Source organism: Cetorhinus maximus, chromosome 15 (assembly GCF_964194155.1).
Source record: "Cetorhinus maximus chromosome 15, sCetMax3.hap1.1, whole genome shotgun sequence".
Lineage (NCBI taxonomy): Eukaryota > Metazoa > Chordata > Chondrichthyes > Lamniformes > Cetorhinidae > Cetorhinus > Cetorhinus maximus.
Genome location: NC_135893.1, coordinates 59,011,634 through 59,037,744, shown reverse-complemented (window position 1 = coordinate 59,037,744; position 26,111 = coordinate 59,011,634). Strand labels below are relative to the sequence as shown.

Here is a 26,111-nt window from a genome sequence, read left to right as displayed (position 1 = left end):
TCAGTGTACAGCACTGAAGCACTAAAACCATGGAGTAGATTCACATGACATAGCCATGGCGATGGCATTGTCTTGCCACCACTATCTGGTACAGATATTCTGTAGACATGTAGTTAGTTGCCAAGACTCAGCGGATGAATGATGAACAGTACCATGGCCGATATCCCATCCAATTGTCCCCTTGCCACACATCTATCAGGAAGGACCCACAGAATTAAGCCTTGACCTGGTCCCTCACATCTACACAGTGTCATGGCATAATAGTGTGACGAAGAGGGGGTAAACCAGTAGGACTGTCAGTGGATCACACCATGCTACCTTGAAGTCACTGCCGCAACATCCATGGCACCAAGTATTTGTGCAGAGCCATTTTCTCCACCAGACCTTAACAGTAATGACTGATGATATGGGTGAAAATGGGTTAGTGCAGGTAAGCACACAAAAGTGAAAGAGAGCTTTGTAATCTGAATTGCTTATAATCCTTTTCGCCTTAAGTTTTTATTGATGGAATGTCACACACAGAGGACACAGAGGGAAGGATGGGCCCAGCTACCCTAATTTTTCTGATCAAGATCTTCAAGTTTTTGTGGAATAGATCCAGGAGACTAGTCCTGTACCCTGCTGGCCAGAGTACAACACCTGCAACAACCAAGAAGGCCTGGTGAGCACAGCAGGAAACCATCGGTGCTCATGGATTCAGTGCCAGAAAAGGTTCAATGACCTGCATTCTGGCAAGATGAGTACCTTGGCCCAAGCGCGCACAGCTCCAAGAGAAGGGTCAAATCCGCATATTGCAGCTAAAGTGAGTCAGCATTGAGGCTTGTATGTGTACACAGCTCATGTACGTGCACATGGAACACGTGAACGAGCAATATGATTTGCGGACACATTGAAGAACAATATCCTTCCATTCACTATATGTTAGGCTAACATGAAATCATGTAGTCAGTGCAACCAAAAAGGATGAACAACACTAAGGACTTAGCCCTGGCTGAGAACAATTTGCTTGGATGAGCAGGTGGCCATGGAGATTGCCAGGGTCCCTGAGCAGGGAGGTGTCAGCTGTGGCTCAGTTCATAGCACCCTCGCCTTTGAGTCAGAAGGTTGTGGGTTCATGTCCCACTCCCGGAAAGAAAAAAGAACTGACACTTCTCTGGACGATGGTGTAATATTCAATCCCTGAGCAGCTATCTGGTGATGGTGAATCGCTGTTAGCAGGTGGTAAAGGCGGTGTTGAAAATACCTTGGAACATGGAGTTCATGACGTCAGCTCACTGAGCACAAGGGGATGTTGGCATGAGGGGGGAGCAAAAGGATGGGGTTGCATCATAAAGGGCAGCACGAGCTTGGTTAAGGCAGTGGCATGTATCAGAGCGTGCTTTCACAATGACAAGGACTATATCTAAGTAGCTCCTTTTGTGTCAAAAGGAGGAGGAAACCCCTGTCCATTCTGATGATTTCCAAACAAAGGAGATGAGGATGCCACCAGTGGCAGAGCAGTTGGGAGGCATGGCCACATACCTATGCTGGGCTTACTCTGCAGAGGATGATGATCACCAGACATGTCCTTGTGCAAAATCGATTCATATAAGGTCCTATCTCACAATTGCCATCAGCCAGTCCCTGATGAGCAACTTCCAAGTAAAGAAGCTTTTACATTGACGAATGTCTCAATGTAAATGTTACTCAGAGGAATGCCCACCCCCCACAGGGGAGAGAATCAACATCAATAAGTTTGACTCAGTTACATTAAAATGGCTGAAACCCTCACCATCATAACCATGGGCTTCAACATGTTACAGACACACATGGTAAGTCCTTCACAACCTGGCCCCCTCTCTCAAATGTCAGTGCCTGTAAATGAGGTGCCAAAGCAGCCACCTTGCCCATAATCAAACCATGCCCACAATACTGAGAGTGGCATGACTTAAGGCTTTACCCTCTACACGCTGATAGGATTGTACGTGCCAGCAAACATGCAGATAAGGCATATTGTGCAGGATGATCCACAACCATGCAAACAGCAGCTCCTTGAAAACCCTGTGCATCATCCATTCCGGCTGATGGTGCAGTTTCTGAAGTGGCGCCATATGCAACATCCCAGGCTTCCAAAAACCTCCGCTTCGCTCATAAAGCACATCCTCTGCCACCTGGAATGCAAATGCTGCCAAAGTAGTGGGGACAGCAGATGAGCAATACTCCCTAGAGCATACATGGCATGTTATATTGCAATGCTTACACTTTGGCCAATGCATGACAGCACCATGTGGATGAGTGCCTTATGCCCAACACACATGCTGCCCAGCATCTGTTGATGGAGTCTGATCACTGAGCCTCCCTTAAAGTCAAGTTTAAATGGGCAATGAAAGAAGCAAAGAGCATCTCAGTGCTTGAGCCTTTGAACATTGGATTCTTATGTGATAGACCAGAGAAGGAAGAAGCCCTCTGATGCCTCAACAAACATGGTCACACCCTCGCTCCTGGTGACTTCACCTTGAGATGGACCTCACATGCCACCTTCATTATCACTGGTAAGAACGCCCTTCACAACATTACCATTCTTTTGGAGTTCCATGGTGTACAAGCACACACCGAGTCATCCACGGGTATATGTAAACATATTCAAAAAGTGCTCAAATGTGATTTGTATAATGTAAAACGTGTAACGATGGTGAACCTGTTAGTGCTCTGGGTGAGACAGATTTTGTGTGCACTCACATTCCTACCATATGCTCCCCGGTGTTGCCTTAGAGGAGGTAGAGACAGGCTGCTCAATTCTTGGTGTATATGGCAATAAGGAGCATGTTTGCTGGCCTTGTTGTGTAGGTACCCTTTGGGGACCTCCTGCAAACTGTGACCTCTGCATGTCTCCATGGGCAGTGGTGATGACTGGCATATATGGAGCAGATGAGAGCTCTGGCGGAGGGGCTGGGGAGGTGGAGGAAGATGAGGGTGCTGGATTGGCCTTTAGGTGGGGTCGATGGGGCTGCTGCTGGTGTGCAGCAGTTGTCCATTCCAGCAACCGCTCCATCAACAGTGCACCTGTCCTGTTAAGGGTACATCGCTCCTCAAGTATTCTGTGGATGTCCGCGCTCACACTCTAAGCAGACTGATCCAGGTTACTGACGGCGACGTGCACCCTTTCCTGGCCGAGGCGCTGCTCACACATCCACTCCGAGAGGTGCTGCATGCGTAACTCCATGAGACTGGCTAATCTCTCATGGCCGGAGGTCATGCAGTTGAGCCCCCAGATCAATGTGGAGCTCATGACGGCGATGGACTCCTCCATTCACAGCCCTAGAGCTCCCACTGCCTCACAGAACTCCACCCGATCTGCTACATATTATTAAATATTATGTCCCAAAAGGTGACTCCACGTCCCTGCGCACTGGAGCATCATTGTGGCTTTCCTCCCTCCTCCAAGGGGAACTGTGCATAGATGTCTGACTCTGACACCCCTCCCTGCACTCCAGTGCGGTGACCTTCGCCCTCTGCCACCCACTCTTCACACACACGCGCTACATCATTCCGATGTGCTGGGATCCAAGTTGGCGGAGTTTGGGGTCGTCAGATGTGATGCTGTCTCCTCAGACATCTCTTCCTCCTCGACGCTCAAGGGATTATCTGGCACAGGGTGGTGAGGGAGAAAAGCTGGAACCTGTGTGAGACACAAAAGGAGCTACTTAGATATAGCCCTTCTCATTGGCATCATTGCCATTGATTTCTAGGCCCCTCCACTGTGCAGTGTTGTGCAGCTTGCAGCAAACCACTACTATTCTTGATACCCTTGGTGGGGCATACTTCAGGGCCCCACCTGATCGCGGCACCTGAAGCACATTTTAAAATGCCAATGGCCTACTTGATTGTGCTTCTTGTGACAATATGGCTACTGTTATAGTTGTGCTCTGCCTCCGTTTGAGGGATCCTAAAGTAGGTCATTAGTTAAGTTCTGATCTGTGAGGGTAGCTGAGGAAATTGGGAACTCCTTTGGTATGAAGGAGTCATGGCAGCTGTCAGGGTGCCTTGCACACACTTGAAAGAAGATCTTGTTGTGGTCACAAACCAACTGTACATTAAGTGAGCGGAAGGACTTTTGGTTGATGAAAGTGTCCAGTTTGAGAGTTGGAGCCTTTTATGGCAATATGGATACAATCAATAATACCTGCACCTGAGGAAACCTGCTAATTACATGGGCAAAGGCTGTGGCTCTTTGCGCCCGAGACACCAAATCCACAGGTAATTAATGTGAACATCCGCACAAGCTAACAGAGCATTAGTTACAGCCTTACTGCAACTGTGTGCTGCTGACTGGAATATACCAGACAGATTCCCTGCTGAGCCCTGGAAAGAGCCTGAGGCATAAAAATTGAGAGTGACAGTTACATTTACAGCCACTGACAGGCCATGGGGATCAACAGAGTGTGGCTCGAGTTGTTGCTGGACCATGTGACATATGTCATTCACCATGTCATGGCTTAATCTCAGTCACCTTCAGTACTGGTTCTCCGTCATATTGAGGTATGATGTCCTAGGTATGCATACCCTTCCTATAGGGTAGTACCTGGTTGTTCTGCCACTCCTCCTCTCACCAGGTTCCTTTGGCGCTGCCTTACTTTCTGCTCTCTGTCTGGTCTCCAGCTGTTCACGGTGACTGGCTCTATGACGTTTATGTGCAGGGGTGCCATGCCCGTTTTGTATGTTCCTTCGCACAAAGCGCAATGTGCCCTTCTAGAGCATAAAGTTCTTCCTGGCACTTGGGCGAACAAGTCAGTCCGGGCAAATAAAACTGCCCTGCAAGTCCAGCAGACCCACCTTCGTACACTCTTGGGTTAAAACAAGAGAGTTTGAACTGAGTTTTTGCCAATTCCTTGGCAATTAAGACAAATTGAAAGCCTGTTCCACAGGAGTATCTGACCCCTCCAAAGGGATATTCTGGCTATCTAAAGAAATGCTCAGTGTTCAGACCTGCTCCTACCAAGTCTCCTCTGCACACATTGCATTTCAGACACCTGAGACACTAAAATCTGGCTTGAGCAGAGGCAGCTGCTGATCTATATGGGTAGTTGCCTCCGTGAAACACACGCGCAAGTGTGATCCAGGCCCATTCCCATTCCTGCGCAAATAGGTGCATGTTCTGGGGTGGGACTTCAAATTTCTGGCTGCATCAGCCATTTTCACCACAATGGGGAAGCTCTCCATTGTAGTGAAAATTCAGGCCTTAGGAATTCTATTTATTTCATCTCAGCATGGGTCCTGAGGTCTGCCCATGATGGGTACTGAGTGAGTTGGCATGGAGATATAAGGGCTAAGGGTGGTGGGTGGAGGGCATGGGTTGGCATGAGTTGAGACTAAGTTGGCATGGGACTATAAATAGCCATGGGGTGGGTGGAGGGGCATAGCTTTGCCTGGAGGGTACGAAGGGCCATGGAGGGTAGGTAGTTGGGCATAGGTTGGCATAGAGTGTATGAGGGACCAGGGAGGTGGGTGGGGGCATGAAGGGGTGCGAGGAGAGGGCTGGAAGGCTGCTTTTTGTTTTTATTTTACAGCTGGGTGCAGTACCAGATCACCGAGGTAGTGCACAGCATGCCTCCGCACCCAGCAGCCCCTGTGGCTGCCTCCGCACCTTTTCTGGGGATGGCAGGCCCAACTCCAGCATGCACCCATCCCCCAGAAGGAAAATTAGACAATCCGGGGCACTTTCTCCTGGGTCAGAGTTTGCAGTGCCAGGAATTTTCCTGACTCTGTGCTCCAACTTCGGTGAAAATTCAGGCCGGAGTCGGGGGCTAGGCTGTGGGGGAGGGTGTGGGAGGACCACTGAATTTGAACTTCAGTAAATAGGCAGACACAGGTGTAAATTCACAAGTAGTTTTGATTCCAGCATACCTATTCAAGGGAGGGAAATCCACCCACGGCCATTTAAACGTTGGTGACTTTCCAGAATCACGTTCAGACATGAGTGAATCCTTGTCCGTCTGGAAACCTGAAAAGGGTCACCTGACCTTCAGCAGCCATCCTTGCAGCACATTGAAATTGATTTTTCTTTTAAAAAGTGGACAAAGAGTCAACATTGCATAAAGCTATTTGTACCTTGAAAGTTAGGCATATGATTGTCTTTACTGGGCATGACAGTTGGGCCCAATGATGATCGGATTTGGGAAATTATTGCTTCTAATCCATTGCAACTTGATGCGATTGGGTGCACAATTTTCCAAGGAGCTGATGGAACTTTAACCCCAGCAGGGGTTCAACCCCTTCAGTAACGAAAGGGGGAGCTATGTTTTTTTTTGAAAAGGAGTGGAGTGTGTTGCCCAATAAAACAATTGCTCAAACACCAAATAAAATAAAATAATCACTTGGCAAAGGAAGTTACAAATATTTTCAGCCCAAAATTGCACAGGAGTTCTCACAATCTTCTAAGTTTATCGGGAGACAGGAGGATTCTGAAAAGGCTCATTTATGCTACTTTCCTTGAGTTGTTTTCTGGTCCCCACAGGAGACTAAGAGAATCCTCTTTCCACAGAATAGTGGATATGTGACAGACTCCCAAAGAAAGTAATTAATTGTAGCCCAGTTGATAATGTTGAAATCTTGTCACAATGAAGTGCATGCTCTAGTTGTAAGTGAGAGCTGCTGTTGCTGCTTGGGAGAAGTTTTGGGTATTTTTAAGTATATCTAAGAACCGGTTTCCAACTGTGTAGGGGCAGGAAAAGGGAGTCTGTGCCTTAGTTTTCTGGTCCGTGCTTCCTGCCGTCGGACGTCAGGAATCTCATTGTAATTCATTTGCATATCATTATAAGGCTAACCCGTCGGACTCATCCCCCCACGCTAGATCACACGCCCATCACATTGACGTGTTTCATAACAACATAGAAGAGGCGCGCATTTGGCAGGCTGCACATTGAGGGGAACTCAGAGGTGAGTGCACAGTAACGTTGCGGAGCACTCGCGAGGGACACCTGGTGGACTTCAAGGTTGAGGCGCATTGTGGGGGTGGGGTTGCAAAGGCTGCCCTGCAGTTGACACCTAGCTGGACCCAGGGTCTATAGACGTCGTCTTTCATTCCTGCAGATAACCGAGAACCTGTATTGCCAAAGACTGCGCGTCTCTAGGGAACTGTTTGGTCACATCTGCCAACTACTGCAGGATTTGGCACCATGTGGACATGGAGGGCATCCACTGCCAGTGGCTGTGAAAGTGATGGCAGCACTCAATTTCTACACCAGTGGTTCCTTTCAGGGTTCCACTGGTGACCTCTGTGGGATATCACAAGCCTCCACCCACAAATGCATCCATGAGGTTGTGGATGCCATCTTCACGAGGGCACACAACTTTGTGCATTTTACCTGGGACCAGGACAGCCAGAATGCAAGAGCAACTGGATTCACCCAGATCTAGGTTTTCCATAGGTGCAGGGTGCCATCGACTGCACTCAGGTCCCTGTCGCAACACATGGTCAACTATGTCAACCACAAGGGATTCCACTCGCTGAATGTGCAACTGATGTGTGACCACCACAAACGCATCCTGCAGGTCTCTGCACGGTTTCCAGGGAGTGTGCATGACTCCTACATTCTCAGTCGGTCACAGATCCCTGAAGTCTTCCAGGATCCACAGAAGCTGCAGGGTTGGCTCCTCGGGGACAAGGGCTACCTGCAGAGGCCGTGGCTGATGACACCCATGCGGCAGCCTCAGACTGCAGCAGAACGACGGTATAATTAGGCTCATGCTGCAACTTGCAACTTGGAGCAGACCTTCAGGATGCTGAAGATGAGGTTCCGGTGCCTGGACCGGTCTGATGGAGCCCTGCAATACAGTCCACAGAGAGTGTCGCGCACCATCATCGCTTGTTGCACCCTTTTACAACCTGACACTGCAGTGGGGAAAGGAGCTGGCTGAGGAGGAGATGCAAGAGCTGGAGGTCTCCTCCAATGAGGAAGATGTTGACCGGTGATGAGGGTGAGAAGGTCCTCGAAGGCGATGATGACAGTGATGAGGCCCTTGCACTGGCCAGATGAGGCAGGCGTGCTCAGGAAACCCTCGTAGCCGCTAGATTTGCGGAGGATGATGACGACATATGGTGAAAAGACACCATAAGATTCTCACATTGCATCTATGAATGTTTGACTCCAGTCTGGCTTATAGCAGTGCACGTACCCTCTATGACAATGCTCCTGCCATGGAGATGCAGTGGAGGCCCCAATAGTCGCTTGACTGCAGAGGATGATGATGACTTGATCACTCCATAGATCTTCACATAGCCTCTAAGAACGTCTGACTCAAGTCTAGCCGAGGGCAGCTCGCTTGCGCTCCGTGATCAGGGTCATATCATAGAGACGCAGCCGTGAAATTTTAGAAGCATTTGATCCTTTGTCTGAGCCCTTCAGGAGCACTGTGTCAGTGGTCACAGATGCTGAAGAGAAGGGGGCCAGCCCCACCTTAAAGGTGCCGAGAGCATACAGAGAATGATGGAACTCTGTGATGCCTGCCCGCGATATTCTGGCAGCAATGACCAGCACCATTGAGGTGCAGACATCAGTAATGTGTCCAGGGCGTGTGACCCAGATCATCACTTTGGTCTGAAGGCTGCACAAAGCACAGGGAAGAGGCGCTGGACTGAGACAGCTGCCTTTACTTTGTGCAGAAAGGTTCACATCTGAGTGACATGAACACTGCTCCTCATAACAAGGAACCCCATAGGCAGGGAGACATTCTTGGGAGTTTATTGACAAAAGTGAACATTATATACAAATAATTAACACCCATGCCCAGGCTGTGCAACTACGTTTTCTTAACGTTCCTAACCCTGCTGCTACATCTTGGTGCTCCCTAGACATCCACAGCGGAGGTGGAGGCAGCCTGCTGACTGCTACATCCTATCTGTGATGACCTTGGCGGGCATGCTTTGGAGGGTCAAGACCTGGAGGCCCCCCTTTGGGTGACCCTAAGTGTATAAAATTGATTGTTTTCAGTGCGTCTCATGCAAACCTTTATGATGGGTTTTCGAGCGCGGCCAGTTTTATAATAATTCTTACGGGAGTTCCTGGGCTTGGGAAGCCAAGAAAATGAGAATAGTAAAAAGTACCCTGGCTGCTGAGACTCTTTCTCTTGCCGAGGCTGTTGACATGGCATTCTTTTATCAAAGATACTTGGGCAAATTCTATATCATGGAGATGCTGAAGAAACCGCACCAATAGAATGTTATATAGACAATCAATCCCTTTGGGATAATGTGCGCGCCACAAAATGTGTAAATGAGAAGAGATGAAGAATTGACGTTGAGTCTGAAACAAATGTTGGAGAAAAACAAAATCTCCAAACTCAAATGGGTGGATACAAGCCATCAATTGTCTGATTGCTTTATCAAAAGGAACGCTTCCAGTGAGAAGTTATTGGGAGTCGTAGAAGAAGGATAGCTTGTGATGAGAGTCTTGAGAGTGAGAGATTTATTTTTCTCTTTCTTCAGTTTTTAAAAATTATTTTGTCTATAAATATGCACTTGTTAAATTTTTTTCTGTGAGAAAGAAGGGAATCTGTTAATGTTGGAATCCTGTCACAGTGAAATGCATGTTTTAGTTGTAAGTGAGACCAGCTGTTACTAATTGGGGAAAGATTCGGGCATTATTCTTAAGTGTATATAAGAACCGGTTTCCACCTGTGTGGGGGAAGGAAAAGGGAGTCTGTCCCTGTGTTCTCTAGGTTTTGTGAATAAACTTATGTTAAGGAAAGACTGGCTCCAGATTCCTCCTTTGCTCAGTGAATGAGCAGCGCATTATAACAGTCGACACCTTTTGAGAATAAATTGATTCAATAGCTAATGAGAAAGGGCAATAAAAGTGGGAATTTTATCCTTCAGAAACAGGTGAGTTAGAGTCAGGCGAAATGTGAAAAAAACATTTTAAACCTCAAACCCACCTTGAACCTGCACATTTTTAGTTTTAATGGAGGTCAGATCAGAGGGTCAGGTGGGTGACTAATCTGCTCCGAGGAGGCTGGTTGATCATTTTAAATGTTATAATCAGGGTGTATGCCTGAGACGTAAACTCCATTTCAAATTGCACCCTGGCCAGGTAGGTTTTGCAGGCATTGGGAAACCTAGTGGCGAAGGAAAAGTGAGACATGCTGCACACAGCAGCAAAATGTCTTTCAAATGCCTTTCCAGGTACCTGCCTTATCCTGCTTTCCCTCCTTCACCCACTGCCACCGTGATCAACAGCCCCTGGCATGGATATGTGGTCGGCAGCTCACCTCAGGGTCAGATATGATACCAAGGTTGCAAATAGTGTAGTTCAGCCTCAGACAGTTGCCAGGGAGAGGCATGATGTTGATAGCTATGGATCAGAATTCGTGGTGGGGTCTGAAGACAGTGGCTCTGGCCTTCCCCAATGCTAACCTGGAGGAAATTTCTGCTTACCCAGTGCTGGATGTCAGATAAGCAGTCTGATGATCTAGCAACAGTGGAGGAGTCGAGAGAGGTGGCAGTCAGGTAAGAGCTGGGTGTCGCCCATGAATTTGTGAAAACTAACACTCTTTTCAAAATGATGTTGCTGAGGGGCAACACGTAGAGGAGAAATGGGGTTTTGGGGGACGAGGATAGATCCTTGGGGATTCTAGAAGTAAATAGTGTAGAGGCAGAATGAGGAGTGATCCTCTGGTTACAATTAGATAAGGATGGAACCAGGAAAGTGCAGTTCCATCCAGCTGGACAACCAGTTGAGAGGTGTTGGAGGAGGATGGTGTGCTCAGCTGTGCCAAACGTTGTAGACAGTTAGAGAAGGATGAGGAGGGTAAGTTTACCTTTGTCACCATCACATAGGATGTCATTTGTAACTTTGAGAATTTTTGGTACTTTGGCAGGGAACCTGATTGGAGAGTTTGAGAAATAGAGTTTTGGGTTAAATGGACAGAGACTTGGAAGTAAACAACACATTCAAGGATGTCGGAGAAGAAAAGGAGCTGGAGATGGGATGATCATTTGCAAGGATGGTGGAGTCAAGGGGTTTTTTTGAGGAGAAGGATCATGACAGCAAATTTAAAGGTGAGAGGGACAGTACGTGAAGAAAGAAAACCATTAACAATATCAGCTAACATGGGGAACAGGAAGGGAGGTTAGGTGGTCAGCAGCTTAGTGGAAAATTAAGGGAGCTGCAGGTGGGTCTTGTGGACAAGTTGAGCCCAGGGACACCATGAGGGGAGATAGAAGAAGCTGGAGAAAGATGGGAGTTCAAGGCTTGGGTAAAGAACAAGTTTTTGTTGCTATTAAATTTGGCAGGGCCTGAGGGAAACTCATTCTTCTGGTTTCTTGTTCGCAAAACAGCCTCCTCCCTCCTCACTCCCAGCCTCCAAAACAGCCCCCTCCCTCCACGCTCCCAGCCTCCAAGTTAATATCAGGGCCACGGAAGCTGCAGAACCCAAAGGAGCCATTTAGTCCAAACAGTTATACTAAATATCAGCCTCTTCATACTCTGTACTCTGCCCTTCTCCCTCATGTATGCATCAGGCCTCCATTCAAATGAATCAATGCTTCAACCAGTCCGTGTAGCAGTGAATTCCACTTCTTGCCAATAGATATGTAAATAAATTCCTCCTAAGTGTTAGTGACCCTCTTGTCTTGGATTCGCCCACAAATAGAACCAGTTTCTCCACACCACCTGATTGAACCCTTTATAATTTTAAGACCTAAATCAGTTCTATTTGATACACCTGGAGATAGGGAAGTGAGCGCATATGAGGGGGTGAGCGCATATGAGGTATTGGGGGTCCCTGACTGATCTAAGAATATTAGAACATAAGAAATAAGAGCAGGAGCAGGTCATTCGGCCCCTCAAATCTGCTCCACCATTCAACAAGATGGTGGCTGACCTGATTGTGACCTTAACTCCACTTTCCTGCCTGTCCCTTATAACCCTTCACTCCCTTGTTAATGGAAAATCTGTCTAACTCAGCCTTGAATGTATTCAATGATCCAGCCTCCACTGCTCATTGGGGAGAGAGTTCGAAACACTAACAACCACTGAGAGAAGAAATTCTCTCATCTGTGTGTTAAATGGGAGACCCCTTATTTTTAAACTATGCCCTCTAGTTCTAGATTCCCTCATGAGAGGAAACACCCTCTCAGTATCCACCCTGTCAGAATCTTGGGTTTCAATAGGATCACCCCTCATTCTTCTAAACTTCAATGAGCACAGGCCCAACCTGCTCAACCTTTCCTCATAAGATAAACCCTGCATCCCAGGAATCAGCCTATTGAACCTTCTCTGAACTGCTTCCAATGCAAGTCTGGAAACTCTTTCGAGTTATCAACAGTCACAGATTGCAACTCTTTCGAGTACAATCACAGTTCTTGGTTTCCGGGAGTGGGACATGAACCCACAACCCTCTGATTCAAAGGCGAGGGTGCTATGAACTGAGCCACAGCTGACCGTACACTGTACTGTAGGTGTGGTCTCACCAGTCCCCTGTACAGTTGTACAAGACTTCCCACTTTTATACTCCATCCTCCCTGCAAGAAAGGCCAACATTCCGTTTGCCTTCCTTATTACTTGCTGTCCCTGCACGCTGACTTTTTTTGATTCATGTATAAGGACACCCAGGTCCCTCTTTCCTGCAGCATTTTTCAGTCTCATTACATTTAAATAATATTCTGTTCTCTTATTCTTCCTGCCAGTGGGCAACCTCACATAATACTTCATCTGCCAATTTTTTTTCTACTCACTCAACCTATCTATAATCCTTTTGCAGACTCTTTGTATCCTCCTCACAACTTGCTTTCCTACCCAACTTCATATCATCAGCAAATTTGGCTACCATACAGTTAGTCCCTTCATCCAAGTTATTAATATAGATTGTAAATAGTTGAGGCCCCAGAACTAATTCCTGTGGCACTCCACTAGTTACAGTTTGTCATCCTGAAATTACCCATTTATCCCAACTCTGTTTCCTGTTAGTTAACCAAACTTCTAACCACTCTAAAATATTACTCCAACACCATTAGCTCTTAGCTTGTGTAGTAACCTTTTATGTGGTACCTGACTGCCATTTGGTAATCCAAATGCAGTACATCTACTGGTTCCCCTTTAACCACCCTGCTTGTTACATCCTCAAAGTACTCTGATAAATTTGTTAAACACAATTTCCCTTTTACAAAACCATGACTCTGCCTGATTGCATTGTAATTTTCTAAATGCCCTGCCACTACCTTTTTGATAATGGATTCTACCATTTTGCCAATGACAGACTGTGGAAGGAGAGAAAGGGTTTGATGGGTCAAACAGTTTTTCAAATTCTAATGTTCCTTGCACTGTGTAACAAGCTAGAGACTTTCAAATTAATTGGAAATGTTACTTTTCTAAATTCTCAATGCTATGCGAGGTTACAAGTCTCTAATTGTCTAGAATCCTCTGAGCAAATGTGAAATCAAGGCAGTGAAATCAAGGCAGTGAATCAAGATTTGAGCATAATTCCATTCATGGTGGGACTATAAAAAAATCGTTTAGCAGTGCCACTTTTCTGAGGTTATGCAGCTGGGGCAGCCTTGTCCCTCTTGTCATGTATATTGGGAAGTAATGAGCAGGCTCCTTGAAGTCCTCTGTCTTAATGCATAAAAAACAAGTGTGATATGCCCTTGAATATCAAACTACGAATGACCCTCTGTTGGAATTTTGAGAGAGACTCCTCCCATCCTGCTGGGGAAGGGTTTGCCTTGCATTGATGCTATAGTTGCTCAGTCCTCTAGTGAGCTGTGCCATTTAAAGCCTTGCTTTTTCCACTTCAAACAGTTGGTGTAGACATTCCTTCCCCAATGAAGATCACTGAAGCACAGCTCAACATGTCAGAGTTGGTTGGCTTACTGTAGTCTTAGAAATACCTGGCCACTGTGAGGCTGTTTCTTTACAACCAAGAGCTAGTCTGAAAAAGGTATTGAGAATTAGTAACCAATTTACTTTGAAAGTTCTCAGTAACCCTCCCAATGTTTACAAGGCTGTTTTATTTGTAATCCTGTGTGTTAACACTCTGTTGAGTGGTACACGTGAATGAACCATTATGCTGAGTGCACTTATGCTGCTCGTTCTGGACTTTCTAAAATCAGAAAATGACTGTTTGTTGAATACGCAGTGCAAGAGGGTCCAATAGAGATTTTAATGACTTTAGAGCAGGATTGCTGATGGGAACCTAGAGGAATGCAACCACCAGTTAAATGTCAGATCCACAATTCTCCAGGGATCAGTGGTTAGATAGATGCACACGCACTCAGACATGTATTCGCAGTCTCATACACGTACACATACTTGTGTACACACGCGCACATGCAAACACACAAAAATATACATACGCAGGCACTTGAGGGGTAATTTTAATCTATCCCATCGGGTGGAAAACCCACGGTGAAATGCAGGTTTTACATAGTTCAGGGGAGCAAAATTGTGACTCAGTAAAAGTGTAATCTCGGGTGAGGTATAAAACCAGCATTGGCCCCAATTTTCTGACAGGTGACTTAGGTTAAAATTGCCCCGTGCAAGTCACGCACAGGCAGGCGTACGCGTGCAAGTCACGCACAGGCAGGCGTACGCGTGCAAGTCACGCACAGGCAGGCGTACGCGTGCAAGTCACGCACAGGCAGGCGTACGCGTGCAAGTCACGCACAGGCATTCTTTGCTGCAAATACACCTGGAATTATTGAAAACTCCACGGTAGGCCGGGCAACTCCTCCATGATCACAGAGGTGGCTAGTAGCCTCCTTCAAATCTTAATCAGACTGTTCAAGATGTTTTGTACAGATTCATGGGACTCCCATAGACCATTTTGCTCAGAATGGAATCACCTTTCCTCAGAAGCCCCTTCGAGATTCAAATTTTGAGGTAGAGCAGCTGTGCAAGGAACCGACCTGATCGATTGGGCTACTGTCCTTTTGCTTTTCCTCATCTGTACACTCTCTCTCACCTGGTGTAATCCTCATGCACCCCATCTCAGGTTGTGGAGAAGTTGGTGGCAGTGACACTGCAGTGCTGGCATAGAAAGGTATCTTATTGTGCTGCACAAGAGATCCCTTCCCACAGTGTCTGCTTTACATCCCCAGGCATCGTTTGTCCCTCAAATCTCAGTGATTGTTCCCAATTATGTGTAATTTGACTGTCTTGTCGGTGGGATAGTATTGGGTTTTATACATTAATGAAGATGCAGTCTGAGCACGGATTGTTGCTGTGCTACATGGATTTACTCTGTTATAGCATTCCCATAATGAGGCTGACTGTGTGCAGTGTTATAGCAAGACACAGGCTAGCAAGGAATAATCCACTGTTAACCTGGGAATTGTGCCTGTGTGTGTCTGTGCCTGTGTGTGTACATGTGTCTGGGTGTGTGTGTGAGTCAGTCTGTGATGTGACGTTACTCCTCTTTTGACTGTGTTGCTTTCAGGAAGGCAGAAGAGTCCGAAATGACATGAACAAAAACGGCTGCTCTTCAGTGAACTTCTCACCAGACTCAGCTTTTCAGTTTCCAACATCTTCTGAAATTCCCACTGTTCCACCTTTGCTTTCAGCTCGTTCTTCTTTCAGAACAAACGCACACACTCCCAACAGTTCTTTCACATTCTTGTGAATTCATGACTGCTCTTTAATTGTCAATACCTCTGTTCCTCCTTTTTTTCATTGATCTCTGGCACATTCTTTGTCTTGTTTTCTGCCTTATACCTGTGTTCTTTGTCTTTCAGAGTTTCTCTCTTTCTGCATCTTTCACTCTCTCCTCCACTATCAGAGGAACAGGAGGAGACTGTTCAGCCAATTAAAGCCCTGTCCACATGTTTGCTCTGGCAGTTTTGTCTTGTCTCAGCTCAGTTTTTGTCTGTCTCTCTATGCTCCTGCGTAGTCTCTGTGTCTGCTTTTCTCTCTCTGGCCACAATGTGTCTTGTTCCTTTAGTCTCCTTCTTATTCTCTTCCTTCTCTCTTGCTCCATTTTTCTTTCTGTCTCACATTTTGACAGTTGTCAGACATGGTTTTACAACAACAGCAACATATATTTATATAGCGCCAAGGTGCTTCACAGGAGCATTATAAAACAAAACATGACAGTGAGCCGCAAAAGGAAATATTAGGTCAAATGACCAAAAGCTTTGGTCAATGAGGTAGGTTTTAAGGAGTGTCTTAAAGGAGGAAAGCGAGGTGGAGAGGCAGAGAGGTGTAAGGAGGGATTTCCTGAGCTTAGGGCTGAGGCAACTGAAGCTACATCCACCAACAGTGCAGCAATTGAAATCAAGGGTGCTGAAGAGGCCAGAATTAGAGAGGCTCAGATATCTCAGAGGGTTGTGGGGCTGGAGATGATTACAGAGATAGGAAGGAGCAAGACCACGGAGGGGTTTGAAAACAAGGATGAGAATTTTAAAATCAAGATGTTGCTTGACCGGGAGCCAATGTAGGTCAGCGAGCACAAGGGGTGATGGGGAATGGGACTTGGCGTGAGTTAAGACACGGGCAGCAGGTTTATGGATGACCTAAAGTTTACAGTGAGTAGAATGTGAGACACCAGCCAGGAGTACATTGAGATAGTCAATTTAGAGGTAACAAAGGCACGAGTGAGGGTTTCTGCAGCAGAAGAGCTGAGACAAGAGTGAAGTCGGCCATGTGACAGCCGTGGAAATAGGCAGTCTTAGTGATATTGCGAATATGAAGCTGGAAGCTCATCTTTGGGTCAAATGTGACACTCAGGTTATGAATAGACTGGCTTAATCTCAGACTGTTGTCATGGAGAAGGATGGAGTCAGTTGCTAGGGAACGGAGTTTGGAGTGGGACTGAAAACAATTGCCTCAGTTTTCCTAATACTTGTTAGGGAAAATTTCTGCTCATCCAGTACTGGATGTCGAATAAGCTGTCTGATAATTTAGTAACAGTGGAGGAGTTGAGAGGTAGAGAAATAGGAGAGTACCAAGGATAGATCCTCGGCGGACACCAGAGACAACCTATAACATACAGCAAAATACATCATTCAGCCCAATAGGTCCATGTCCGTGATTATACTTAACACTCATGCTCTCATTTACTGCACCTGCCCATAATCGCTACGGTAACAGCCATAAAACCAGTAGCTTTGTTAGGGCTTTCCAACAGTGATGGACTTGAGAAAAGTTCTCAAGAGAAATCTGGAAAGAGAACAGTGTGCCCATGCAGGCTGCCTGCCTGCCATGCATTGATAAGGTCCACAGCATGTAATTCATCTGACACAACTATCTCCCTGATCTCTGCTGTCTTCCTGACCTCCCTTTTATTTCAAAATGCTTATCTTTATCTTTGATTCTGTCCATAGCCTCTCCTCTCCATCCTTCCTCAAGCTCCTCAACTCAGTACCCGTGCTCTTCCTTCTGCTCATCTTCATCCTTCTCTCCCCCTGCTTTCTGGCCTGGTCTCCACTGGGAGCACATAAACAGGAGTAAGCCATTCACTCCCTGGAGCATGTGCCCCCATTTTCTTTGTTAAGCTACCTCTCTCTTTGCATCTAAACTCTGCTTGGTGCCCATTTGTTTGACTGTTACTTTTTGGACTCTCCTCACTGCTCAGTGCTCACTTCTCCCTGTAAAACAATGGGGAATGTTTGAGCAAACAAACCACTTTGTTAACCAACTGTCAATGCTTTTACTGCTTTAAGCTCTTGGTGCTTTTTCTGTGATGTTATAGATTACACTGATCGTGAGTTTTAGTGGGTTCAGAGCCAGCAGTATATCTCTGTTCTTCTCTGTGATTTCTCCCCCCCCATTCATCAACTCCAAAGGCTCGTTTTACTGGTTGCTAACCTTCTAACCCCATTTCTTGATTTTCTTTTTATTTCAGGATCCCCGGAACAAACATGGTTTTAAGGTTCACACCTATTCCAGTCCAACGTTCTGCGACCATTGTGGTTCCCTGCTGTATGGCCTCATTCACCAGGGCATGAAATGTGACTGTAAGTGCCATAAATTCAGACTGAAACTTTGTCCTTCCACCCCTGTTTACTGTAGTACGGCTAGAGATAGGAAAATATAAAGATTTTCAAAAGGGAGGGATGTGAACACCACTAACAAGGCCAGCATTTGTAGCCCATCCTAGCCCTAAGCAGGTGATACTCTTTCGAGTTATCAACTGTCACAGATTGCAACTCTTTCGAGTACAATCACAGTTCTTGGTTTCCGGGAGTGGGACATGAACCCACAACCCTCTGATTCAAAGGCGAGGGTGCTATGAACTGAGCCACAGCTGACACCTCCCTAAGCAGGTGATAGTGGACCAGCTTCCTGAGCTGCTGATAACTGATATAATTGAGTACCTTTTTGGCCACTTAGGAGGACAATTTAGGGTTGACCACATGGGTGTGGGTCTGGAACCACATAGGCTAGATCAGTAATGACGGCAAGTTTCCTTCCCTAAGGGGCATTTGGGTTTTTAATAATGTTTCCAGATGTGTTTTAAACTATATTCAAATTCTCCATGGTGGGATCTCAATTAATGTTCTCGGACTATTAGAGCAGTAATAATCCACTACACCACCGTACACCTACATCTGAAGGGATTTTGTTAATTTAGTTAATTGTTTTAACTCTACAAGAGTTACATCTGAAGGGCTTCGTGTTTAATGAAGGATGTAGAGGAGTCATAGGGAATGAGGATAATTGGGTGGAACAATAGAGCCCTCCTGCCTCAAACATACGGTATTGTTTCTTATAGCGGAGTCAGTGTTTACAAATGCACAATAAATAGTAGCTCGCTGAATCAATAGGCAGGATTTGCTGAGGTTTCAGGGGTTAATATTTTCCAGTGTGAGGGTTAATGTTTGGGAATTTGGGGGTTGTGATGTTGGGGGCGAATGGCCTGAGAAAGTAATGTTTGAGAGGTTTTGGGGTTAATGTGAGAATGTTTCTGTGTTTGGAGATTCATATTTTTGGGTTGATGTGTGGGTAATATTTTGGAGTTTGGGGTTCATGTTTAAGGAAGATTAAAATTCTAGATTTTAAGGACTAGTTCAGCATTCTGGGGATTTGGGGTCTGAACAATTGACCAGGAGGCCCCAGCTTGCAGTGAGGCCTATATTGTGTTAGCTAAGTTCAGTCGAATGAATTCAGGTTGATGCAGTAGTTATCCAGAGCACCTCTGGGCTTGAGGAGAGTTGTGACTATTCAGGGTGAGGGGTGGGTCATGACCATCCAATGCCTCATGGGGAGGTAGTTTAATGACCAAGCCTGGTCACTACATGTGACCTCTGCTGGTTAGTGGTGTGTGTCAGGGTTGGGTGAGGTCCAGCTGTGTTGTGCCAAGCTACCCAAGACCAAACATGGAGGATGGGCACTTCTGTGAGATCCCAGAGGGCGGCTGGCTACAGCACAGGTCAGCACTCGGGAGAGGACTAGGCAAACTGATGGATGATAAAAGGAGGAAAGTAGAAGACTTGAAGACATTTTGTTTTTCAGCCTGTATGATGAATGTGCACAAGCGATGCGTATCCAACGTGCCCAGTATGTGTGGGATGGATCACACTGAACGAAGGGGCCGCATTTTCATTAAGGCTGAGATAGTCAAAGATCTACTCACCGTGTTAGGTAAGTACAACATTGTTTTTCTGGGATCATAGCCTATTAAGAGTATGTCTCTGACCTTCAGGGACCTGTTTACACCAGGCCCAATTTGCATCTGAAACAAGTGCAAATAAATGCTCTTAAAATATGAACATGGATTTTTAAATTTCTAGCCTGGCATGGATCAGGCCAACAGGATGTATTAATAGACTGTAGCAACTAGTGGTGTATTGGTGCCATCTTGTGGAAGAAATACATTAATACAGCTAAACATTCTGCTCATTCATAAGCAGTGCAGAAAACACCCTGCTGGGGCAGAGCAGCACAGAAAACACCCTGCTGGGGCAGAGCAGCACAGAAAACACCCTGCTGGGGCAGAGGGGTGCAGGAAAAACCCTGCAGGGTCAGACACTCAATCTTCCCACTCTTGCACGTGTCACGAAAATTGTAATCTTTAGATCATGGGGTAACCTCAGCTGGCATCCTACATTGTCAGCTGTGGCTCAGTGGGTTGTACTTGTGCCTCTGACTCAGTCAGAAGGATTCTTGCATGCTGGTTCTCTTGGATGTGCCTGAATGGGGTTAATGTGAAATGTCAAAAAGGTGGGTTCAAGTCTCACTCCAGAACTAACATTCCAGTGAGAGTTTGCTGCACTATTGAAGGTGCTGCCTTCACAAAACTTAAGTCCCATCTGTGCTCTCAAGAGGGTGCAACTATCCCATGGCACTATTCAGAGTAGAGTAGGGTCATTAATGCTCAGTCTCCACTAAAACAGATGATCTGATCATTATCACATTTCTGTTTGTGAGGTCTTTCTGCGTGCAAATTGACTGCTGCATTTCTGTACATTACAACAGGGACTACTTTTCAAAACAGTACTTCATTGGCTGTAAAGCACTTTGGGATGTCCCAAGGTCATGAAAGGTGCTATATAAATGGAAGATTTTTTCTGTTTACTGGTCTGGGTTGATCCTGGAACGATGGATAGATTTACAATTCTGGGTTGAGGGTTAGGCTCACACATTGTGATTCATAATTAAGTTGAAAGAGTTAACCGCACATGTCCCACTCCTCCACCCATTGCCCCTCCATTTTTGTCCTTCTATCTTCTGACCCCAAATTCACTTGTTTTCTTGCACACCCTCTCCCCCTCTCTTCCACCCCGCCCCCCTCTCCACTTCTCTAACGGCCCCTGTGCAACCTGTGTCATCATGAACTCTCCTTCATACTATTTGCTCTCGTCAGGTAGTTAAATAAGCACAAGTGAAACCGAGCCCAAGGGAAATCGAGGAAAGCTCAAGGATCTCATTTTACAGCTTGTGTTACTCCGCACTGTCCATGACAGTTGTTCCCAGCAGCAAGTGATCCGCATCAGGTTGCATCAGCTGCCCCTTCCTTTATCCCACAGCAAGTAAAATATCCATCCAGCTGCAGAAAACCAAATGTAAACAAATGAGAAGGATCAGCAGGATTGCTCAAAGAAGTCAGGCGTAACATTTAACTGGATATATTTGAAAATTAATAGTTTACAATTAAGGGGGTAATTAAGAGTGGACAATTATATGGGCTTGGGTTGAGAGGAGGGATCTCCAAAACAACACTGACTACACTTCAGAATTACATTATTTGATTGCAAAGTACTTCGGGACACCCATGAGGCTGTAAAAGATGCAATTTGAATTGAAGTTAGTCTTATGGTGTAATTTGTAAACTGGCCACCAGAGGGCAATGCTTTATCATTTAGGAATAGGTGTTGGTCCAAGCTACTCCTGAACCTGGATGTGACAAAATACATTGCACTTGAGACACCAGATTGTGACATTAAATCAAGATCCCGTCTGATGGTTCAGGTCAATGTTAAAGATCCCATTTTCTGCATTAGTAATCACCAGGGAGTTCATCCAGGGTTCCCCTCTCAACTATTACCTCCAGAACCAATTAACTGGTCATTAATTCATTTACATTCCTGTTGTTGGGATCTTGCTGTGCACAAATGGCTGCAGTTTGTGACAGTTGCTACACGTTTAATTATTGTGTGTGCGATGTGTTGAATGCTTCTGAGAGATGTGATCAGCTGCTTTCTAAATGTTTGGAGTTTTTGCTGAAGATTTCCGTCTTGTTGTGTGCCACTACCACCACTAGAGGTTCAACAGAGCACAGCTTGCCTGCTGCGTCTCTGACATGTGTTTGAGTGGGGTTTGTGTATGACTGTCACAAGGTTTCACTCTGTGTTTCTGGGTTTTGGCTCCACCCCCCTACTCATAATTCCATTCCGCTTGCTGGTCCTTTATGAAGAGCCTCTGACATCAGTGCTGAATTTGCCCCATTTTCAATGTGTGTTCCCTATGCTGCTTTTGAGCTTTAACCTGGGAAAGTTTCAAGCGGCTCAAACCAGAGAATCATCCAACTATTTAAATTCTGTAAAATGTTTAATCTCAGGCACTTAATACAAACCATTAAAACCAGTATTGTGCTCATCCAAATGGATGATATTGCTACTAGGCATCAGAACACTTCCATTTCAGTTAGCTGAGGCCTTCTAATTAGTATTTTCATAACACTGGCAGTGAAACAATAATCAAAAACCTGAGCATCATAATCATCAAACACTCCCAGGGCATGTACAGCATGGGTTGGATACAGAGTTAAATCTCCCTCTTCACTGTCCCATCAAACACTCCCGGGACAGGTACTGCATGGGTTAGATACAGAGTTAACTCTTTCTATTCTGTCCCCATCAAACACTCCCAGGACAGGTACTGCATGGGTTAGATACAGAGTTAACTCTCCCTATACTGTCCCCATCAAACACTCCCAGGACAGGTACTGCATGGGTTAGATACAGAGTTTTCTCTCTCTATACTGTCCCCATCAAACACTCCCAGGACAGGTTAGATACAGAGTAAACCTCCCTCTACACTGTCCCATCAAACACTCCTGGGACAGGTACTGCATGGGTTAGATACAGAGTTAATTCTCTCTATACTGTCCCCATCAAACACTCCCAGGACAGGTACTGCATGGGTTAGATACAGAGTTAATTCTCTCTATACTGTCCCCATCAAACACTCCCAGGACAGGTACTGCATGGGTTAGATACAGAGTTAACTCTCTCTATACTATCCCCATCAAACACTCCCAGGATAGGTACTGCATGGGTTAGATACAGAGTTATCTCTCTCTATACTATCCTGCTGACATCTCAGATAACATGACGTGATGATTATAATAAATGAAAGCTGGGAACACTGTCTATAACCTAATTGATTCAGCATTTGCATGATGGCTGAATGGTGACCTTCTGTGCTATTAATTCTATGAATGTGTGTTGTCAGTGATTGGTGGAGGAAATACTTCCTAAAATCACATTCGAACCGATATGTAATGTTAATGTTTATTGAAATAAAACAACATCTATAATACTAAGATAAAAGCAAAATACTGCAGATGCTGGAAATCTGAAACAAAAATAATACTAATACAATACTAATACTGTATTCTTACAAATGATATCTTGTTTTAAATCCTTTGCTTCCTCTTTGAATTATATTTTTAACAGTGAAGGAGGCTAAGAATTTGGTTCCAATGGACCCCAATGGTCTATCAGATCCATACGTGAAGCTGAAACTGATCCCTGATCCTAAGAGTGAGAGCAAACAGAAAACCAGGACCATCAAATGCTCTCTGAACCCAACCTGGAACGAGTGTTTCACATTGTAAGGGCATAAACAACCATCCAAACTGTGTAGAAAGTTCTGGAAGTAAGGGGCGTTCATTGTGTGAGCACGAGTGACGTTGGGGTGGTATCGTGTTTATGGGGTGAGCTCTGACCCTGACTGTGTTTATGTCCTTACTTTCTTTTTTATAAACCTTAGTCCAGATATTTACCCAGCTTTTTTTTTTAATCAAATTAACCACCTAGGACTAAGTCCATTTGATTGGCAGCCCAACCCACCAGCTTAAACATTCACTCCCTTCAAAACTGCACACTATGACTGCAGTGTATGCTGCCTAATGCATGCCCTGCAATAATTTACTGAAGACTCTTTGGCAACACTTTCCTAAACTGTGATCTTTACTGTCTAGAAGGAGGTGCACCATCCTGTCTTAGAGACATAGTTCCTTGATCGTGGCAGGTCAAAGTATTCAAGCCCCCTACCTATCAGCACTATGGGAGAACCTTCACCATGCGGTTTAAGGCAAAAGCTCACCACTACCTTCTCGAGGGAAAACTAGCGATGGGCAGTAAATGTCAGAGCTGTCAGCTACCCCATGTCTGAGAGTGATGTTTTAAAACCCAGCCTAAGCTGATTTAAGCGTGAATCAGCTTTATACCTGTTATTGATGGGCACGGTCTTGTGGGAGGCTTATTCACTCCAGGCTGTGTGGCTCTGGTTCTATGCTCATGGTCCAAGTCTAGTACCTTTGTCTCTGTACAGTTCCTCTAATAACTCTCTTTCCCCCAACTTAATCTTCATGTCTATTTTCCACCAACAGCAATCTAAAGGATTCCGATAAGGATCGGAGACTTTCTATCGGAATATGGGACTGGGATCTAACCACCAGGAATGATTTCATGGGATCCCTGTCTTTTGGGATTTCAGAGCTGCAGAAATCTGGGGTCAATGGCTGGTGAGTGGAAGAATGTTCCTTTACTTGCATTGTGATACTTTCTCTCTGACTGAAGGTGATGGGAACTAAGAAACTCCATTTAATGTAATACTGACAAGAGAGAAATGCTCCACTAACAGGATGCTGTCGTCAAGCCAAAAAGATGTTCTGCCTACTGCAGCAATGAGTAATGTGGTCAATGAATTTCAGTGCCAGTCTGATGCCAGGTATGTAGGTCTTATGTCCCAACGGCTGGTTGATTGTATCAAGCAGCACATCCCTTTGCAACAGGCAAAGTATGGACCGTACCCAACCAGCCCGTGCTTGTAAGACTCAGAACATCATGTCTGACATTAGATGTGATTCTGCGATTGGACAACACTTGCTAAACAATTCTGGTTGTGAAAACAATTACACTGGCAACTAATTTAAGATTATCAGTTGGGCTTACAGTGTAGCTCACTTACACATGCTAGAAGCTACATACATTCACACACAGCCCTGTCCTTTGCAGGCAGAAGGAGCATGTCCAGATATTGCCTTTTTCAACTATACAAAGCTTCGGGGTCAGCCATTCCCTGGTTCCTTCCCCATGGCAATGCCTTGACCGATCAGAGTCGACCTGCCCGGTTTGAATTTAAATAGAAGCTTGACAGTTAACTGTTCCCTGGTGCACTCTTCATGAGAATGCCTCTACCTTTCAGTGCATTCGACAACCAATCATCACCCTCTTCTCATGGAGTATATATTGTTCCCTTTGAGATTTGATGTTCTTGAGAATCTGTCCTGATGAGTGCAGGATGAAAAACTTTGACAGCTTGTCTTTTTTCAGCAACATTGAAGTTCTGTATGACCAAGCGACTATCCATTTAATGTGTTATTATCAGGCACTTGTTGCTATCTGTTATAAGCTAAGTGATTTGAATAATGTCAGGTCAATGAATGCCAATGAAGTATGGCTTAACCACACCGGCCACAGTCAGGGACAAGGTTACTTTGCAGTCACTTTCTTTTCAGTTGAACACCCTGACTGTCCACTCATCAATAAAATTCACTTCATAGCAATGGGAGAGAAGACCATTCAGCCCCATAGCAGTGGGAGGAGACCATTTGCACTCAAAAACCTGTTCTGCCATTCAGATACATCATGTCTGACCTGTCGCTCAACTCCATTTACTTAAATTTGCTTTTCTATATCTCTGATGGCTATGCCAATTTTAACTTTTAAATTGTTGGTAGCAGTGTTAGTCCTGGGGTGTCGTCTTTCAGGTTCCTAACTTCAGTGAGGGGAGAGAATTATCCCCACCAGAAATTTTTGACATCATTTGCATTCAAATGCACTCAAAATGTTCAGTAACATCATTTAACATCAACGATGTCATTTGCAATGAGGCATCAAAAACGATCATTAGGCGCCCCGCCCCCCACACACTCACTCATATGTCCTCCCTCCCACCCTCAGTCAGCCCACACTTACAAACTCCTTGCCATCCCCTCCCATCTCCACTCACTCACTCATCCCTCCCGCCACCGACCTGGATTTTTCCATCCTGCCCGAATGCGAGTGAGCTTCCACCCCTCTGCCCCGCTTGCACTCCAGGCCTCAAATCTCAGCCTCCCTGGCCTCGCACTCTCCCTGGCTGCACTCCTTTGGTCTCCTCCCAGCCGTGGCCTCACTCTCGACCCCACTCTCGGCCCTGTCCAGTGCCTCACTCGGGAGACAGCAGCATGAAGACAGCCCAGTGCAGGAAGGCTCTCTGAGGCTGCACATGAGGTACTGTGAGTGTGGCCTCTACATCTCCCAATTACAAAGCAAGTTAAAGGCAGGTGGTTTTGGTTCAAACTTTGCTCGGAATGCAGGAAAACTTGTGCGTGTTTCTGAGATGTGGTCATATATAAATCCTTTTCTATTGAGGTTTGACAGTGAGGAAGTGCAATGGAAGCTGAAATGATTACATTTTTGTCTACTG

At 45.6% G+C, this 26,111-nt stretch overlaps 1 protein-coding gene across 2 annotated transcripts in view; it reads left to right on the top strand.

Moving 5' to 3' along the window:
• The window catches only part of LOC144690717 (protein kinase C beta type), a 277,204-nt gene that overhangs the window by 184,968 nt on the left and 66,125 nt on the right, over positions 1-26,111 (top strand). For both annotated transcript variants that reach the window (XM_078558489.1, XM_078558488.1), the window contains exons 4-7: positions 17,815-17,926; positions 19,425-19,553; positions 23,090-23,246; positions 24,028-24,162. In XM_078558489.1, the coding sequence (XP_078414615.1) occupies positions 17,815-17,926; positions 19,425-19,553; positions 23,090-23,246; positions 24,028-24,162 (533 nt within the window). The remainder of the gene's footprint in view (positions 1-17,814; positions 17,927-19,424; positions 19,554-23,089; positions 23,247-24,027; positions 24,163-26,111) is intronic.